Source organism: Maylandia zebra, linkage group LG16 (genome assembly GCF_041146795.1).
Source record: "Maylandia zebra isolate NMK-2024a linkage group LG16, Mzebra_GT3a, whole genome shotgun sequence".
Taxonomy (NCBI): domain Eukaryota; kingdom Metazoa; phylum Chordata; class Actinopteri; order Cichliformes; family Cichlidae; genus Maylandia; species Maylandia zebra.
In genome coordinates, this window is record NC_135182.1 from 17,663,919 (window position 1) to 17,684,036 (window position 20,118).

Genomic DNA, 20,118 nt, shown 5'->3' on the forward strand with positions numbered 1-20,118 from the left:
ACAAAAACAAAACTGCCTTCACAGAGACAGTTTTCATCCAGATATAACTGGACTGTGTCTGTTTTCCAGGGACTGAGTTTAAACCCTGCAGAGACTCAGTCTGCTCCTCAAACCAGCTGGGACTCGGTGTGATCACACACTTCACCCAGAGTTTAGACTACTTGTCAAAGTGTGCTCTGTAAATACAAATGTGTGTGACTCACTGTGAGAGCAGACGAGAGATAAGAAAGTTGGACAATGCAAAAATGTGTTTTAGTGCAACTGCAATTTTGTATTTACAGCTCACTTGTTTCAAAATTCCATTTTTTGAATAAATTGTTTGGATGATTGATGTTTGTTTTTTTTAAATAGCCTCATATTTAAATTTGTTTATTGATCTGAAACTTTCACATGTGAAAAACATACAAAAAAAGGAAATAAGGAAGAAGCCAAAGACTTTTTCACTCCACTGTAAATCAAGTAGTTGTAATCTTGAAGGAAGATTTCATGAATGCTGTTTCAGGGTGAAGAGAGTGTCCGTCATTATCACGAGTTTGAAGCTGGAAATCAAATGGATTATGTTGAAAGTTGTCAGTTTGTCGGCCCCGAAGGAAAAGACTATTTGTGGAGTAAGATGGATAAAGATGGAAATGTGCTAAACAGTGAAAAGAGTGTGTTGGGAAGATGGAACGAGTACTCTGAGGACCTGATGAATGTAAAAAATGAGAGAAAGAGGAGGATGAATGGTCAGTTAAAAGTGTCCAATGTTGGGGAAGTCCTGACGTGAAGGGAGCTTAGGAGCAGTTACAGCAAAGGCAGCATTAATCTGTTTATCAAACATTAGATTAGAGTAAAAAAAAAACACTCCTAGGTTCCTTGCAAAGGTTTTTATTATTATTATTATGAATTCCTAAAGGGCCAAAGTCACAGCGGTCACAGGGACCAAACACAATCACCTCTGTTTTCTGTTCATTTAGGTTAAGGAAGTTAAAAGCCATCCATGCCATCCTCAACATCCTCCAAACAATCTAGCAAACCCTTCAGACGACTCACAGATTCACGTTTCAGTGGCAGGTAAATCTGTGAGTTGTCTGCATAGCAATGGAATGAGATCCCATGTTTTTCAAAAAATTGAACCCATGGGGAGCATATAAATAGAAAAGAGAACTGGACCAAGATTGGACTCCTTGAGGACCCCACAAGAAAGTGAGGCTTCTGAGGACGATGTTTCCCCCAATCTAACAGAAAAACTTTGGTTGGACAGGTAAGATTTAAACCACTCCAAAGCAGTCCCTTTGATTCTGACACAGTGCTCAAGCCGAGCGATAAGAATCCCATCAAATGCAGCACTGAGGTCTAACAGTATTAAAATGGCAAAATCTCCCAAGTCAGAAAAGTTAAAAGGTCATTAAAAACTTTTACAAGAGCAGTTTCAGTGTTGTGGTGCGTTTTTAAAACCAGACTGAAATACTTCACTAATGCCATTTTTATCTAGAAAGGTCTGGAGCTGAAGAAGGACAACTTTCTTTAGGAATGTCTGGACTGACAACCAAACATATCAAGCTTCTGTGTTTGAGCCAGAGACTGCACTTGTGGGTGAACAATACAAACATTTTATATTTCTTATATCAGTAATGTAACTTGCAACAAAACGTTCTGGGAAGCTTAAACTTAGTTTCAGAATAATTAAATCTGAGACTTTGTTTTATTGAAAAGGTTAATAAAGTTTGAAATTGTATCAAAAATAAAACAAATTATTAAATAACACCGGCTACAATATTGGTAACATATGTGTGTTGTTCAACAGAACTTTTTCCCAGGCTTTTGTTTATATGCTCAGTCGAAAACCACTTTAACATAATTTTCAGCATAATTACTATTTTTTGTGACTATTCAGTACTTGAGTATAATTTATTGAATTATTTAGTAATAAATATAAAGTAAAAAGTTTTGATCACAAATGGGATTTTTCCAAAACTAAGCTTGCTTAATAGTTCTGAACTGTTACTGTAAAGTTTATAATAAAGTCATAATAACCTGATATTTAGAATCTCCATATATCATTTCCTTTATGCTTATATGTTGTCAAACAATGGCAGTAAGAAACATAGTGTTAAAATAGCTCTATATAGCATTATCTAATCTTGAGAAGAGGTCAAAGGTCAGTTATGGGGTCTTGCTATATGCTATGAGACAAACATAGCACAGTTGTAAGTATCATAGTTTCTAGGCTCTAAGGCTTTGTCAGTTTAATAGTGAGCTTTACAAGATTGATTTTCGTGCTAAAAGCTGGCACAGAACTAAGTTCGCTTATGACCACTAGAGCTGGAAACAACCTCAAGCAATCCTAAGGCTAATCAGCACGGCTAGCATTGTTAAATGTTGTCATTGCTAACATATAGCTGTTTAACAGCATAGTGAGTAGCGAGAACGCTAAGTTATTGTTAGCTTTTAAAAGAAAAATGTTGGCAACCGTAACCATGGCCTGCGGAGGGTATATAAATGCTGCACAAGGTTCCATTCGTCCCTTTACACTTGCTATTGGACTTGTTTTGACCTGCTCCAACCTCAGCCTGTGGAAAGTTAAGTTTTCGGGAAAATATTTACTGAAAGCGGATTTGACTTGCTCGCCACAACAAGTACTTCATCTTTGGATTGTTTGTACTTGTTTTTCATACAGCAAAGCCTGAAGATGGCTCGTCGTGGACTCGACAGCCCCCTGGACTTCGCTGCAGGTACTTTTAACATTTCTTCAGTTATTTTAAGAGCTACTAAATGACTGTAATAATTTAACAAGTTCCAGTGTGAATATCAAGTTTTAATGTTATCAAAATATGCTTATTCCAATATTTTTCCCCGTAAATTGTTTGTATGCTTTAAATTTTCCGGGAGAGGTGTAGAAATTATTAACGACTGGTGTATGAATTTGAAAAAAAAGGTGTTACTTTGATTTGAAGGCTTCAAATTTGACACTTTTTTAATGATTTGGTTAAAAATAGCTTAACGGACTAAAATTTGTAAAATGCCCCAAAATCAGTCTCTGTGGTAACAGCATCTTCAGCATGTCATGACGTCAGAACACACAGGTGTAAACACACCAGATCCCGGTCCCTTCCTAACATCCTGTTCTTCTTGGATCAAAGGCTTTATTGAAATAAACTATAACTTTTCCCCTGCTACAAAACATGATAATAAAAAATAACAAAAATAAATGAATATAAAAAAGAATATGAAAACAGTAATCATAGTACAGTAGTAATAATGGTATCCTTATGTTATGCCACTACTATATCTTATTATATAGCAGTTAATGATGTGAACTTAGTTGACTTAGCTGTTTTTTGCTTGCATGAACAAGTAGAAGTGTCATTCAGTCTGACATAAATGTAGCCTAAAATGCTTTTCTCTCATCGTCTGCTCAAACTAACAGATGTAGCTCTGTTCCTTTAGCACTTGATGTTTATTACATTCTTAATGTTATTTTAAACTTGTTTCCTCACAGGTCGTCTCGACTACGTGGTTGAGCGTCCTGCAGAAGAAGGCCTTCCAGAGGTCATCAGGATCCTGGATGACTCTGATACCGAGCGTGTCAGTGAAGGTGAGTATGGTGAGTATATCCCTCTCCCATCCTCACCCTCTTCTCCTGAAGCACAGGATCCTGATGACAGTGAAGAGGAAGGTGAGTACCCTCCCTACATACCTGAGGACGTCGAAGAGGTGAGTGAAGACACTGACAATTCCTCTGACTGGAACAACTCAGAAGAGTGGGCCGATTGGCCTAGTGACGACTCGGGGTATGACACCATGGATGAGAGAGCTGATTCCCCTCTCATCCAGGAGCTCCCTCCAGAGCCGTTTTGGCACGATTGGCAACATCCTATTGCTCCAGGTGCTGCCCCGTTCGCCATGCCGCCTTTCGGCCAGGCCAACGCCCCACTCTTCCCGGTTGGTGATCCTTTAGCTTCTCCTGCTTCCTCTGCTCCTCCCTCAGCTGCTTCCTCTCCTGCTCCCTTAGCTGCTTCCTCCCCTGCTCCCTCAGCTCCTTCCTCTCCTGCTCCTTCTTCCGCTACTCTCTCAGCTTCTCCTTCAACCTCAGCTCTCACCTCCTCAGCAAAGAGAAGCGGAGACGACACCTGCACTGATGAGGTAAGTGCAAAGAGGTGCAAGGTAAGTGATGACACGTTTTATGGCCCTTCAACATCCTCGGGTTCTGTTGGTGTCAGACGCTTCTGGGAAAGGCCTTTTAACCTTTCACTTGATGACAGCGACTCTGACTAGATTATGTTAGAACTTGTTTTTAAGCTTTAAATGTTTAAGTTGGCCTTTGCAGTGTTTGTAAATGACTAACATTTTTTTCTCAAGCTCTAGCTCACCATGCAGGACAAAGGTAAGTCCGTACTTAATGTCAACACAAATAAGTAGAAAAGGTTTAAAATGATGTCGTGAACTGACTGTAGTCTCTTGTTTTTACATAAGGTATAGCCTGTGGCTCAGGGATCAGAGGTAAGGTAAAAACACATAACAGAAGAAAAGTAAAGTGAACAACTCTGTGATCTGTGAATTCATGCTTTTCTCTTTGTCTTTTTGTCTTCAGGTGCTTTACACTTGTCCTCTCCCAGCATTCAGCACTTCAGACACTCAACGCCCAGGACGGAGCTAACACAGAGAGATACTCCACCCAGAAGACAGCCTTACCCCAACCCGATGAGAAGGATGGATGACCAAATGACAAACTGGAGAGTGGTGCTGTGTTCCAGCTATGTAAGTTATCACCTCACATTGGCTACAAACTGTCTTGAAGACTAAATCCTTCCAATAGCTGGTGTAAATCATCGTCCTACAGTACTGTAGGTTTAAGTTTACTTATAGTTATTGTGTATATGTTGAGTTTAAAATTGCATTTTAACAACATGCTGCAGCTACCAACAATGGAAATGCTGTTTTGTGTTAAAATGACGTCTTTCTCGTGTTATTGCTTTGCAGGGCAGCTGAGAGTGGACAGAGCTGCACAGAGGACCAAAGATCCACTCTCAGCACTTCATACCTGACTGGCCACAGCACCACCCCTCTTCACCCAGGGTGAGGAGGGCCCTGACCCCACCTGCACAGAGGGAGTTGTGAACATGCACTTCTGTGTCGGTGGGTTTAGGAGCCTCCTCACACTCACACGGATGAAGACTGTCACTGGAAGATGTCTCCATTGCATCAGCAGGACGTAAGCATTTGTATAATATTACAGTTTGTGATGTTTTATACATGTTTTTATTGCTTCACTTCAAACTAGGAGATATAAAATAAACCAGTTTTCATAATATTTTCTGTGTATTTAGTTGTTTTCTTAATAAGTTATTTGGAACATCATTGCAACCTGTCAGCTTTTTATTGGGGATTTATAAAGTTGCTGGTGGCTCAAGTGTGTACAGTGGGGTGTTGTTTTTGTCACATGGTAAAAGTGACCTCATAGGGAGCAAAAAGAACAACTGAACAATTTGGGGATTCACAGACTTTGGTAATCATTAAAAGATGAAGAAAAATAGTTTTATGTGATCAGTTTTAAGTAGTGAGCAGCAATTTAATCAAATGCTGGGATGAAATGGGACAAAAGGGTCATGTGACAGCCACATTAGTTCCCTTCCCTCGTTTAACAATGTGTAAGCAGACTGCTTTAACCTGCAATTTACTGCATGTTATTAGGCTGCATGGTACAACCACAGTCTGCTAACCACCTGTGGTGAGCGAAGGTTTTGAGGCATTGTTCGAACTACTGATGAAGCTTTATCAATGCTTGTTAAGTTTCCCAACCACATTTCATCCCGATGGTCCAAGGCTTACATCTTTATGCTCACAAACGTGCTTCTGTAATTAACCAGTAACAAATGTATTACTTTAAGTTACAGTGTGAGGGGCACTGATGAACATAAATTAGATTTAACTTGATTATGTGTTTAGGTCAAGAGACACAGACCTTCATCTGTAAGAGGCTTTTCTTAAATGTCTGATCACGATGTTTGTGTTTGTCTGCAGCATCACTGCAGCAGAGAGGGTATAACACAAGGCCACAGTCACGTGGTATTCTGTCCTGCTATTAAGTGAATAAAATACTGAAACTCTGGCAGTAGACTGGAGCGAGGCAAAGAGTATGTAAAGGGACAATAAGAGGAAATGATGGGATTTAAAAAAAAAAAAAAAAAAAAAAAAAAAAAAAAAATTATACATGTCTGAGAAACAAAGGAAGAAGAAAAATAAAAAAAAAATGGTGGAAAAAAGGATTAGAGCCTAAATTCTAAAGCTGCAGCTTTGCATGCTGGCAGCTCCAAGATCTCACTGACATGTAATCATAGACTGAATAAACATAGGCCAGTGTGATGTCATTGATTTGTAGACTTTAATTTGTAACAAAGGGCAACCTCTGGGTACACACGACACAACACTGGGAAATATACCATTCACATCTGTGCCAAATTGAAACTCTCAAAACCTAAACTCTGCTGTCAAAACCTAACATTCCTTTGTCAAAATGTAACTGTTGACAAAATGACACATACTTGCATCATATGCAAACACTTACAGATCAGGGGGAGCACACTATTCTACTTTATATAAAACACTGCAGTCTTTCATTGTTTATTCAGAAGGCATATTTTCAGGAGACACATTTTCAAACAACCAAAACAACAAATAGGCCTACTCAGTATTGTACATTGCAGTACCATGAGAATGGGTGAATGACTGAATGTAGTGTAAAGCACTTTGGGGTCTTTAGGGACTGAGTAAAGCGCTATACAAATGCAGGCCATTTACCATGAATTCAGAGAAAGCAAAAAAAACCAAAAAACACCATAATACAGTAATAGAAAAAACACCATACTGTAAACACAAAAAATCATGACAATTGTGCATACGTGGGCTCATGGATCCCGCCGTCTGTTGGCGTCTGGCCACAGGACCTCATCGACATCGCAAGCAATGTCTTCTCTCGCTAGGCACCGGGGAAAATATCCTCTTGCATGTCGAAACCATCCATGGATTGCTGTCACCTGAATGTCGCCGCAGGCCTGTTCCATTGCCTGCAGAAGAGGCATGCGGGCATGTGGTTGGCGGTCATATACACGCCATCTCCAAGCCGAAAAAAATTCCTGTATAGGGTTTAAAAATGGTGAGTAAGGGGCAAGTATACCACTTCAAGTTGGTTGTGGTTGGAGAACCAGGCCTGGACCAGAGCAGCCTGATGGAAACAAACCTGGGCTGATCTGGTCTGTACAACTATGTTATGGAGAGCATCTAGAAATGTGAGTATATGTTGGCTGTTGTATGGACCTAGTTTTGCATGATGATGCAGAAGCCCTCGAAGGCTTATGGCGGCACACAATGTGACATTTCCCCTGCGCTGCCCTGGGACGTGCACAATTGCCTTTGACCAATGACATTACGACCCCGTCGTCTTGTTTTGCACAGGTCGAATCCAGCTTCATCAATGAAAATGAATTCATGAGGCTGTGCAACTCCATCCATGGCCAAGAGAACATATTACTGTACTACAGTGCTACACATACAGAACCCCATCACACAGGTACCTGTGTAGCTCTCAGAATGGATCCATGTGGTACTGATATGGTACATATTCAGCTGCTACTGGATTTCACCAATACTGTATTGTACATGTAAAGGACAGTTACACTTACCCATACATATTCAGCTCAAAGTCCTTTGACCCTGTCACTGTTCCTCTCAAATGGGACTCTGTAGAGCTGCTTCATGGTGATGCTGTGTTTTCCCAAGATGCGTCTGATGGTGGTGATGCTCACATGGTTTATGCTGTTGAACACTTGCCTGTCTGCAAGTATTTGCTTTCGTAGCTGGTGGAGACGGATGGCATTGTCTGCCCTCACTAGGTCCACAACGGCAAGTTCCTGCTGTTGTGTGAACAGGCGTTGGCGTCCTCCCCCAGAAGGTCTTCGAGTCAGTCTAGAGAAATACAACCACATATTGTCATCGCTTTGCTTATTTTTCTTACAGTACTTTACTGTATGTACTGTGTCATCCACTGTACTTCAATATAAGTAATCATGCTATGTTTCACAGAAACTACCACTTTGGCTGCAAAAGGAGCCTTAGCACCCTGCAATACCCTGTACACTTGATATGGTAATGGTATATACTGTAGAACAGTGCTATAAAAACCATCTGAGTGGAGTAGAAGGTAGAGAGGTGAAGACAGACCTGTTTTCTAGTCGGAATGTTCTTATTACAGATGCCACTGTGAAGCAGCTTAGATGTGGGTGGACTCTCTGCCCAGCTTCCCTCATAGTCAGGCCATGGTTGATGACATGGTCCACCAAAGTTGCTCTTATATCATCAGAAATATGGGTCCGTGCATGGCCTCTTCGACTTCGACTTCGACATCGACCTGCTCCTCCTCCTCCTCCTCTTGCTCTCCCTCCATCCATGCTTGCAAAGTTCTTGAATTGGCTAAACTGAGGGCTTTTTGTAGTTGGCTAATTGGTGTTCAGTTTTACAAGTAAGTGCCTTCAGGTGTGTATTTGAGTGGTTGCAATTACCCGATGTGTTTTGTATTTTGGGTACATGTGTTTTCCAAATGGCACCCTGAAATTTCATTTTGTGAACAAAGTGTCTTATGTATGAAATAGAGTGTAGCATGCAGGACCATGTGTGTTGCATAAAGGAGTAAGTGTGTTGCATAATTGCAACTAGGGTGCAAAGCAGCGCTTTTGTTTAAGGTAGGGGTACATGTGTTTGAGGTATGGTAACAAAAGCTTCAAGTTGTGTTACTTTAGTCTAAGCATGGGTTTGTAGTGTTCAAGCAACGGGCAAAAACTGTAATATCTCAAAAAGTATGAAAGGTATGACCACCAAAAGATACAGCTGGCATTAGCACAGGGAGCAGAACAGATTCAAGTTTAAATGGTGGAAATCGGCTGAAAACGGAGGGAGTAGTTAACCAGCAAAGGTCGGAGCAACTAGAATAAGGTAGAATAAAGTTTAAAGAGAAACAGGATCTCAATAGTGTGAATTCACACAATAAACAGAGGAGACAGTTTTCTGGTTGTATGAATCTCAAACATACTGGTTCCAGTCTGAGTACATATACTGGGTAAGTGACCTGGAAACTTACTGGAAGGTGACTCTAACGCATGATAGGTGGAGCAACATGTGAAACCACAGCCCCTAAATGTTTGTTTACACTGTCTTCTTGAAATATCTACTTGTGTGATTGTGTCTTAAAAATGTTCTGTGTCTTTAAAACAGAGAAACCTCTGCTTTTATATGAACTTTTCAGACGACTAAAAAGGACGATAACTAAAAGGTGTTTCTCGTAGTTCTGTCAGTCTGTGATAAATATCTTATAAAAATCATTGATGTGTCACAGCTGTGGCTGTCAAAAATGATCTTAAATAAATACAATGAACTTTGCAAATTCTTCTTTAAGCTGACTGTCCAGAGATAAGCTATCAAACCTGTGATCGATCAATATGCCAGATCTACAAGTTTTTTAACTGAAGGAAAAAAGTGTGTGACTGAGGAAAGTTAGTTTTGCAAAACACCCCAAAAACACATTTTCAAGAAAATGATAAAAGGAATCTTGAGTCTATGTAAACCTGTTTAGAGCAGATGGTTTACTTTATTTTTACAAACATATAAACTTCATAGAAAAAGTAAGGAAACTTATATTTGGACAATCAGTTCTTTGCTGTCGCACTTCTTGGCAAAAAATCTTATGCTACTGGAAAGTGTTGGGTCTGCGCTTCCACAGGCCCCGCTGCTTTAGAGACTTATTCCCGTTAATGAAACAAGACGAACAGCTCAACCGGTTTTTCACATGCTAGCAAGGGAAGGATCTCAGAGCAGCCCCTCTGCCCTCGGTGTCAGACCACTACGAAGAACCATCACGCCACAGCAGCCTTTTATTTCTGTGACACACAGTTTACACAAACACCCATTATAAAAAAAAACCTGTGGTTATAAAAGATAAGGCACTTTCATGTATACTTTCAGTTATCTCCTAAAAGCAGGAAAAGTTGATTTCAATCAATAAGAGACCCTCTGACTGAACTGTGCTTTATTTTAGGTCCCCTTCAGATATGCGATAACATGCTAAATGAAATATAACTCTCCAAATGATGCTATAATTGACTCTTGCACACAGGATGTAGGGAAGAAAAGTATTTAAACTTCAGTTTCACGTGGTTATTGCTTCAAGAACGTAAAATATGATTTTGTGAGTTTGAAAACACATAACATTGTGTGCTAAAATCCTTCAATTCAGAGCCTGGAGACATGCTTACAGCTGAGTTTTACTAAAGACATTGCCCATATTAGGAAAGAGACATGTGTTTGGCTTCACTGATTATGTAATTTTCTGGCCCTCTTTCAATGTGACAAATCAAATACAGTCCACTCCGGAGCTGCAGACATTTCACAACTCAGAAACCACAACCGAAAAAAAATCTGCTTGATTTATTTATGCACTTTGTAAAAGACATGATCCACTTTGTCTGACTTTCATTATCTGTATCATTATTATATTATATGTAAACAAGGAAAGCTTTCCCCTCATAGACATAGAAGTACTCCTGATAATTTTATCACAGCTGTGGTAATGTAAGCCACAGCTGGCCAAACAACATGCTAACATGTGAAAAGGAGAATCCACGTCTTCATACACTGAACAAAAATATAAACGCAACACTTTTGTTTTTGCTCCTATTCCCCATGGGATGGACGTAGAGACCTAAAATTCATTCCAGATACACAATATAACCATCCCTCCCAAACAGTGGTCACAAATCAGTCCAAATGTGTGGTAGTGGGCACATCTGCTATATTGAGATAATCCATCCCACCTCACAGGTGTGCCACATCAGGATGCTGATCTGACATCATGAGTAGTGCACAGGTGTACCTCAGACTGCCCACAACAAAAGGCCACCCTGGAATGTGCAGTTTTGTCTCACAGCAAAATGCCACAGATGCCACAAGCAATGAGGGAGCGTGCAATTGGCATGCTGACAGCAGGAATGTCAACCAGATCTGTCGCCCGTGCATTGAATGTTCATTTCTCAACCATAAGCCGTCTCCACAGGCGTTTCAGAGAATATGGCAGCACATCCAACCGGCCTCACAACCGCAGACCTCGTGTAACCACACCAGCCCAGGACCTCCACATCCAGCAGGTTCACCTCGAAGATCGTCTGAGACCAGCCACTCAGACAGCTGCTGGAACAATTGGTTTGCACAACCAAACAATTTCTGCACAAACTGTCAGAAACCGTCTCAGGGACGCTCAACTGCATGCCCGTCGTCCTCATCGGGGTCTTGACCTGACTCCAGCTCGTCGCCGTAGCAGACTTGTGTGGGCAAATGCTCACATTCGATGGCGTCTGGCACGTTGGAGAGGTGTGCGCTTCACGGATGAATCATGGTTCACATTGTTCAGGGCAGATGGCAGCTGAGAATGTCCCAGTTCTTGCATGGCCAGCATACTCACCGGACATGTCACCCATTGAGCATGTTCGGGATGTGCTTGACCGGCGTATACGACAGCGTGTACCAGTTCCCACGAATATCCAACAACCTCGCACAGCCATTGAAGTGGAGTGGACCAACATTCCACAGGCCACAATTGACAATCTGATAGACTCCATGCGACGATGTGTTGCACTGCATGAGGCAAATGGTGGTCACACCAGATACTGACCGGTTCTGGGTCCCCAGACCCCCAATAGCGCAAAAAACTGCACATTCCAGGGTGGCCTTTTGTTGTGGGCAGTCTGAGGTACACCTGTGCACTACTCATGATGTCAGATCAGCATCCTGATGTGGCACACCTGCGAGGTGGGGTGGATTATCTCAATATAGCAGATGTGCCCACTACCACACATTTGGACTGATTTGTGACCACTGTTTGGGAGGGATGGTTATATTGTGTATCTGGAATGAATTTTAGGTCTCTACGTCCATCCCATGGGGAATGGGAGCAGTAACAAAGGTGTTGCGTTTATATTTTTGTTGAGTGTATATAAATTAAAGTTGAAAATAAAATAACTGTACAACAAAATACACAATACACAATATAGAACTATATAAGAATGTATGAAGAAATCTAAATATAAATAAATATATACACAATAACAGCAGCTGTACAAGTATTAACCGGAAATGAAGAATATAGTGACCAGTGTTGTGCAAAACCAAAGTCCAGAAAGTCCAGTGTGTGTGTAAGAACCACATGTGTGGGTCAGTACTGTGTGGTGGTGTGATTGAGAGACCGTATCGCCTGCGGGAAGAAGCTCCTCCTCAGTCTCTCTGTGTTGGTCTTCAGGGAGTGGAATCGCTTTCCTGACCTCAGCAGAGAGAACAGTCTGTTGTTGGGATGGCTGAGGTCCTTCACCATCTTCCTGGCCTTGGTCCAGCACCGCCTGCTGTAGATTGAGTGCAGGTCAGGGAGCTCGGAGCGGATGGTGCGCTCAGCTGACCGCACAACCCTCTCTAGAGCTCGTCTGTCCTGCATGGTGCTGTTCCCGAACCAGGTTAAGATGTTTCCCGCCAGGATGCTCTCTATGGTGCACGAGTAAAAGTTCCTGAGCACCTTGGAGGGCAGTTGGAAGTCTCTCAAGCGTCTGAGGTGGTAGAGACGCTGTCGGGCCTTTTTCACCACGGTGTTGATGTGACAGGACCATGACAGGTCCTGCGTGATGTGAACTCCGAGGTATTTGAAGCTGTCCACTCTCTCCACTGGGCACTCGTTGATGACGGGGGTCTGGTAGTTCCTCTCCTGCTTAGTGCTGAAGTCCACTATCAGCTCCTTTGTCTTACTGACGTTTAGAAGGAGGTTGTTCCTCTGGCACCAGTTCTCCAGATTCCTAATCTCCTTCAGGTAGGCCGTCTCGTTGTTATCAGAGATCAGGCCCACCACGACGGTGTCGTCAGCAAACTTGATGATGGTGGTGGAGCTGGTAGTGGCCACACAGTCATATGTGTACAAAGAGTACAGCAGGGGGCTCAGAACACACCCCTGGGGGGCTCCAGTGCTGAGAGTGGTGGAGGCTGAGACATGTCCGCCCATCCTTACTGCCTGTGGTCTGCCAGTTAGGAAGTTGGAGATCCACTAACACATAGATGAGCTGAGTCCCAGATGCTCCAGCTTGGTGGTGAGTGTGGAGGGAATTATGGTGTTAAATGCAGAGCTGTAGTCTATGAAGAGCATTTTAACATAATTCCCCCTTCTAGTGTCCAAGTGAGTGAGTGATGTGTGGAGGAGATGAGAGATGGCATCGTCTGTGGAACGATTTGGACGGTAAGCGAACTGTAGTGGGTCCAGTGTGTCTGGTAGTGAAGAAATGATGAAGTCTCTGACCAGGCGTTCAAAGCACTTCATCACTACTGAGGTGAGGGCTACAGGGCGATAGTCATTGAGAGAAGCAGGGTGGGGTTTCTTCGGGACAGGAACAATGATGGACTCTTTGAAGCATGTGGGGATCACCGACTGAGATAAAGAGATGTTGAATATCTCAGTGAATATCTAATTTGTGCTTTGGACTGTCACCAGATTTCTTCTAGAAGTTTCTTGCCAGTCAGCAACTATCTTGGCAACACCACTTGAGTTTGTGTGTTGCATGCTAACATCCTTATCATATGTGTAATAATACTAAAGCGTCATCTTATGCACACACAAAAAACAAATATGGCTCCTTCGTGCAGGGTTTTCTGGTATGTTCATTTATGCTTCCCAATTAAAAAAAAAAAAAAGAAAAAAAAAAGAAAAAGCAAAGTTCTTGCTTCTCAGCCACTGCGGCCACATCCTCACCGTTTTTTAGGCAGTTATATAAACATACTGTGAGTGAGTCATAAGCTTAAATACAATAGTTGAAGGAACAAAAACTTAATGTTTAAAAATACCAGTCAAATCTGATTAAAGTAAATAATAAGTATACAATGTAGTTTTAAGACTTCTCAATGTTTCGTAACATTAATGTTCTATGAACTCGTGAGTCCAGAAATCTGAATGTCATGAAAAGTATTTATTATTCGTGTATTATTATTTTACAATACAAGGTTGTTTTTTTCCTGATACTTCATGCAAACCACATTTCTCCAGGCCTGTCCTAATCAGCTTACTCAGTATCACTAGATCCAATGCTGCTCCTCCAGCAGAGCACACAAAAGTAGGAGAGACCAGAGATGCCATGGCTTAGTTAGGAGACTGTTTGCTTCAAGGCCACTAGAGGGTGCTGCCATAAAACTACAATAAATGAATTGACCTTTTGACCTGCTCACACTCTTTTATGCAAAACCCTGCTGATGACACACACAGACACACACACACACACGCACACAGATTCTAGGTCTGACCAACCGTCTCCACCGTGGGCAAAAAGATGACAGTCAATAAAATTCTAAAATTTTATTTATAAACACAATGAATAGTAGTTAAAAGTCCAGTGTCCCATTTAGGTACAAAGTAAAAACACACAGTCCAAGGCCAGAGCCAGCTATGCCACAAAGCCAGTTGCACTCCACACGTTGTTCACTTCAACAGGGGTAGCAATTGTCCTCTGAGATCCACCACCCTGTAAGTAGAAAGCCTGCACAGAGCGACAAAATAAGACAATTCACTATATAATTCACAGCCCATCCATCCCAAACATATCAGATCATTAGAGGTTTTGTCACATTACATACCTGCACTGAGAGACAAAATAACACAGCAGTGTTTGTAATGTGGGCTATAAGTAGACTAGCATATCAGTGCAATCAATTACACCTGCCTCCAATTAGTCCAGCCCTTTTACAGTCATTGACTGGGTGAGAAAACACGAGCAAATCAACCCAAGAGACAAGCAGGAAGACTCTCTGAAGGCTCCTGTGGCTGCACAGGCAGTCTTACAATTACGAGGTTGGAGAGTTGTTGTTTCAAAATGTTCACACTGATTTCACATGCTCATTAACTCACAACCAGCTGACCATATATATTTCTGCTGCTGAGCTGCTTTTTGATGGAGATTTTCTGAATTTATTTTGCTACCATAAGAGCAGACTCCATGCTGAAAGCATGTGCACTGTCACTTGCAATGAGTGGCACTAATGACGCTAAATTTAATTACAGGTCATGGACAGCCTTCATAAATGCTCATATTACTCACCCACACTGAATTCCAGCACAGGTTCATCTGGGTCCTGACTATTTCCTGCAAAGTAACACAAACGTCATCAGAACATTAAGTCAGAGAAACAACATTTGGAGCTTTTGTACATGATAAATTATACTGCAGTAGTAAAACAAAGTCAAGCAGCAGTACATTTATTAAAATCACCTTCAGCTGTAATATTTAAACTGATTTAGTGTCAATTTAGATTATGTTGAGATTAAAATGAAACTAGTACCCTTGTAATGTCTTTTTAAATTAGAGGTAAATATTTGTATATTTTTTACATAATATAATTATATTTACTGGATTTTCTCTCTATTGTAGTTTAGTATTATAGTTATTACTTGTCTTGTTTTTACAATGATTTGCTCTGAATGCAGCCTTTAAAGAAAAGACTATCTGTTCAGTAACTATCCATCAGACTGGGTCCATGTTACCAGCCAAATGGGTAATAATTAAAGTAAGTTTTGAATTACGTATATTTGGGTGTTTAGGTGACACTTTTGCAAAAAATATATATAATTAGGTTTAAAAGAACTAAACATGTATGTATTTAAAAACAATAAGTGTGTTAGAATTACTACAGCAACAGGTTGTAGCTCACTGTACTATTTTTGAGCACAACTTTGGTGCTTTTGCCTCATTTTTAAATCAGTGATCCCAGTAGCACAGTCTAAGCAGAGACCTCAGTGCTTGGCAAACAATCAATAGAATCAATTTAATTATTAAAAAGAAACAAAATAAATGCCAACCATATAAAAAAAAACATAAACTTAAGGAAAAAACTAAACTTGATTTTGTGTCTTTAGGCTATTGTTAACAGCAAGCATGAGGTTAGTGCATATGTATTATTATTGGAAAGATTACTGCAAAGAAAAAAAGGTTGAACCAGGAGGGGGCGATATTGCTCTTCTTACCATGAGTTACATGCAGGCTATTACTTACCATGTCACTCACATTTATTTCACAAAACAGCTGAACCCACTTAATTCGATTTAATTGTATTTATGCAGAGCTGAATCACAACAACAGTCTCCTCGAGGTGGTATAGATTGTAAGGTAGAAAGTCTACAATTAAAAAGAAAAAACCTCAATACAGTGGGAAGGAACAACTCACTTTTAACAGGAAGCACCCTCTGGCAGAACCACGGTCAGGGAGGGGCGGCCCGCTGCGACCCTTTGGGGATGAGGAGACGAAAAAGGGGACAAAAGACACACTGTGGACGAGAGCCAGAGATGAACAAGAACTAATTATTGAATGCAGAGAGGTGTATAAACACATGGTGGGAATCCCCCAGCAGGGTAGTCCCAGGGTAACTAAGGGAGGATTCATGGTCACCTGATTCAGCCCTAGCTATATGCGTTGGCAAAAAGGTAACTTTGAAACTTAATCTTAAAAGTAGAGATAGTGTCCGTCTCCTGCATTCAAACTGGGAGCTGGTTCCACAGAAGGATGATCCCCTTCTACTTCTAAATATCCTAAAAACCACAAGGAAGCCCACAGTCTGAGAGCAAACTATCAAACTACAAGGTCTTTAAAATAAGATGATTATTCAAGACCTCATGTGTGATGGGAAGGATTCTGAATTTGATGCTGGACCCACAAATCATAAAAGAGAAACACTAACTCACACACACCAGAAAGTGCCAAGAATTATAATTATATGTAATTTAGTTTTGCGTTCCTTTATAATGCTTTCAACTATACAAATAAGACACTTCATGGGGGCGCCTGAGCCTTGTAGACACAACAAATACTGAACAAACCTCATGCGCCCTGTTGTTGACAAAACGATAAAAATGAATGTGTACTTCTGTCTTATTTAGGTCATTTTTGTAGTTTTTGTAGACAGACTACTGTAATTTCTCAATAAAATGTCGCTTATTATCGCTCACTCTCAAGAACAAAAACGTGAGTAATTTCCCAGTAGCTCACCATATTTGGGATCTTCTAACATCCACACTTCATGTTTAAACGGTGGTGCGGAGGCGGTGTACCGTCGCAGGCCGGATGTAGCATTCAGCGCGGTGTGCCTTTTTTTCAGTTGCTAAGCAACAGATTTGTCCCGCCCCTTTCGTTATGACGGGGCGGGCCAGTCCTTTGACTGGTGACGTTACAAAGAAACGTCAGGTGACGTTACAAAGAAACCTTAAACCGACCTTATATATAGACCTGGCTGTTCAGTTGAAACGCATTCACACAGCGGGACAGCAGCGCTTTAAACGTTCAAACACGGAGTTTAACACAAAACAACATTTTAGACATAAAAAACAAAAAAGTGAAATGGCAAGCTCGAACTGTAACACAATGACAAATGATGAAACAGTTCAGACCAATGGGGATAATTCTACAGTACATGCTTTGGTATCCCTCTTGGATAACTTGGTCAGTAGTTTTTCGAACAAGCAGTTGTTAGAGCTTACCGCAGGCTATCCGGATTGCGTCACCGCTAAGCGGCTTGTAGGTTTTGTAGAGGACGTAATGGACCTGTGTGAACAGTCACTAGCAGTATCACCGCTGAGGTCTTCCCAGAACTCCCCTGTACATGAAAACTGTTCTGTCCACACCACTACTGGCAAAACGGTTTTGTCACGTGTGAAATTTTTGGACGATTCTGCTGAGCAGGAGTTTGATACAGCACAGAATATAGATGCTAACAGCCAAGAAACAGCTAACACAGAAGAAAGCTGTCAAAATGCTGACCAACACAGTGCTGCAAAAGCAGAAAACAATCCAATTCCAGATCCCCAGCAGCAGAAATCCTGTGTTGAACATGAAGCCAGCATCCCACCGTTAACAAACGTAAGTCAAACGGAGTCATATAAAAAGATACAGCATCACAGATCTTCTGTAGACTGTGAGCCACCTGAAAAAACAGACTTTGAAAGATGGTTAGAGACATTAATTCAGGCTGTGCTTTCAAAGCTTGGTAAACTTTTAAAGTGCCCTCATTCTCACCAAAAACGTTTGTTGGATCTACTCTTGGACAAATTCAAGGGGATGGATTTGCATTTAGACCGAAAAGTGCAGAATTATTTTGACTGCATTGCTAATGCGATTTTCACTGATATTTGTGACAAATTACATAAATTGTCACTAATATCATTGAAAATGGGGAGGAGTGGGGAGGAGGATTCAATGAATTTAATGGAACAACCAATATTTAATATCATAACTACTTCAGTATTCCAAGAACACCTGTTGGCAGTAACAGTTACTGATAGACTGGAATCATATGAAAAGAAAGAAAGATGCAGATTTTCAGTGGAAATCTTTGTGGAAGGACTGATTTCCCAGGTTGCAAAAAAATCAGGCACAGTCTTCAGCATTGAAAGTGCTGAAGCTATCTCCAACCGGCTTACCATGAAAATCTGGACTGAAATCAGGGCCAGATACGACAAAATCCCACCAGAGAAGTTCAAGAAACTCAGCGAGAGGGTTTTCAAATCCCTCTGTAAAAGATGGAAGCATGCATCTTTGGTGACATTCTGGCAATTAAACTTCCAAGATCTTGATGAAGATATTGTTAAAACTTTCAAAAGAAAGATATTCACAGAACCAAGTTGCATATCTAAGTGCTTCTCATCGGTGCGGGCATTTTTTGGGAGGTGTAAGGGAAGAAACAAAGTTTCCACTTTATAGTGACATCGTGATATCAACAGCAAAATATTTTCTAAAACTCACTGGACACTTTAAATGAGCTAGTTTTACATTTAGATCAGATCAAGTCATTTTTGAAATCCCCAGGAATGGTCGCGGCAGATGGCCACCCCGCCCTGAGCCTGGTTCTGTCGAAGGTTTCTTCCTCTTAAAAGGCAGTTTTTCCTTCCCACTGTCGCCTCGTGCTTGCTCAGAGGGGTTTGTTCTTTTGGGGTTTTCTTTTTAATACTGTAAGTTGTTACCTTACAGTGTGAAGCACCTTGAAAACACCATTGTTTCCTTTGGTGCTATACAGATTGAAGTGACTTGCACTGATAACATAACTAAGCTGGGACTTTAATTTAACATCAATAAAATTATAAAAATATTACATCTTGATTTCTGCTTGTTTTCATTGTCTGTGACTTAATGAATACAAATGTGTAATTTAACAGATTCTTTCTTTATGTTAGTCTGACCGGTGATTCCACGTTGGCCTTAGGTGTTGGCGCGGATACGCTGCAGCCCCTGAGCCATTAATGGCCCAGCACACTACAGTAAAAACAAAACAACAGCCATCTGTCCAACTAGGAAAGGAAAATAATAAACTGCCTCCTTGGAGGCAACCTGACTCAAAACAGTTGCAGTCCAACTCAGACTGACTGCAATCACTCTCAGGCAGATTGATGAAGATCTGCAAATAACTGTTGTCTAATTTATAAACGCAGACAGATTGCCAACACGTCTGTTCACAATAGAGGACTGTACTTACATGGTTGCAAACTGGTTGTTATCTTGCTTATATGAAAACATTGCTTTGGAGCAATGAAACTCAAACACATTCATTTTTAAAATGCTTCAAAATGAAATTTTGAAGCATTTGGCTTTATGCTTTGAAAGTGCCGTTGTGAGTGGGAGTGTGAAATCCTTACTTGATGTGTTCCCTTTGCCTTTACTGTTTTCAGTTTTATCAGTTTTCAGTTTTATTTGTCATATGCAAGTTAGCACAGGGTCAACATTGCAATGAAATGTGTTTGACGAGCAGCAGTCACTCAGCAGCATGGTACAGTAGAAGAAAATATAATAAAATATAATAAAATAAAATAAAAAATAGAAAAATAGTAAAGAGCAAAATATTTGAAAGACGTGGTAAAAGAGAAAAGATGACTAAATATATATATATATGTATCTATAAATATATGTACACTAGTGATTAAATAAGAAAATCTTGAAAAGAAATATGACGGGAGGACAGATGGGATATTGCACAGGAATGAGCAGCAGAAAATTACAGTATTACTCAGACTTTTAATAGTCATATTGTCAGTTTTG

The 20,118-nt window shown here is 40.8% G+C and overlaps 1 protein-coding gene and 1 long non-coding RNA gene across 9 annotated transcripts; one reads left to right on the plus strand and one right to left on the minus strand.

Moving 5' to 3' along the window:
* Window positions 1-1,000: 1,000 nt before the first annotated feature.
* On the plus strand, window positions 1,001-5,383 carry LOC143412967 (uncharacterized). 7 transcript variants are annotated; one of them, XM_076874953.1, is made up of 6 exons: window positions 2,547-2,714; window positions 3,482-3,586; window positions 4,342-4,366; window positions 4,456-4,482; window positions 4,574-4,740; window positions 4,963-5,383. In XM_076874953.1, exons 1-5 carry the CDS (start codon window positions 2,672-2,674, stop codon window positions 4,698-4,700), a joined length of 327 nt encoding a protein of 108 aa, XP_076731068.1. In that variant the 5' UTR covers window positions 2,547-2,671; the 3' UTR covers window positions 4,701-4,740; window positions 4,963-5,383. The 7 variants fall into 7 exon arrangements, 4 of the variants coding, with proteins under 4 accessions (XP_076731068.1, XP_076731069.1, XP_076731066.1 ...); XM_076874954.1 differs by having other exon boundaries at window positions 3,482-3,577; XM_076874951.1 differs by lacking the exon at window positions 4,342-4,366.
* Window positions 5,384-13,999: 8,616 nt separating this feature from the next.
* On the minus strand, window positions 14,000-19,895 carry LOC143412947 (uncharacterized). 2 transcript variants are annotated; one of them, XR_013093466.1, is made up of 4 exons: window positions 17,083-19,895; window positions 16,264-16,363; window positions 15,141-15,185; window positions 14,000-14,582 (listed from the first exon to the last, which is right to left on the minus strand). It is a non-coding gene; the product is annotated as an uncharacterized LOC143412947 (long non-coding RNA). The 2 variants fall into 2 exon arrangements; XR_013093465.1 differs by having other exon boundaries at window positions 16,264-19,895.
* Between the last annotated feature and the right edge of the window lie 223 nt (window positions 19,896-20,118).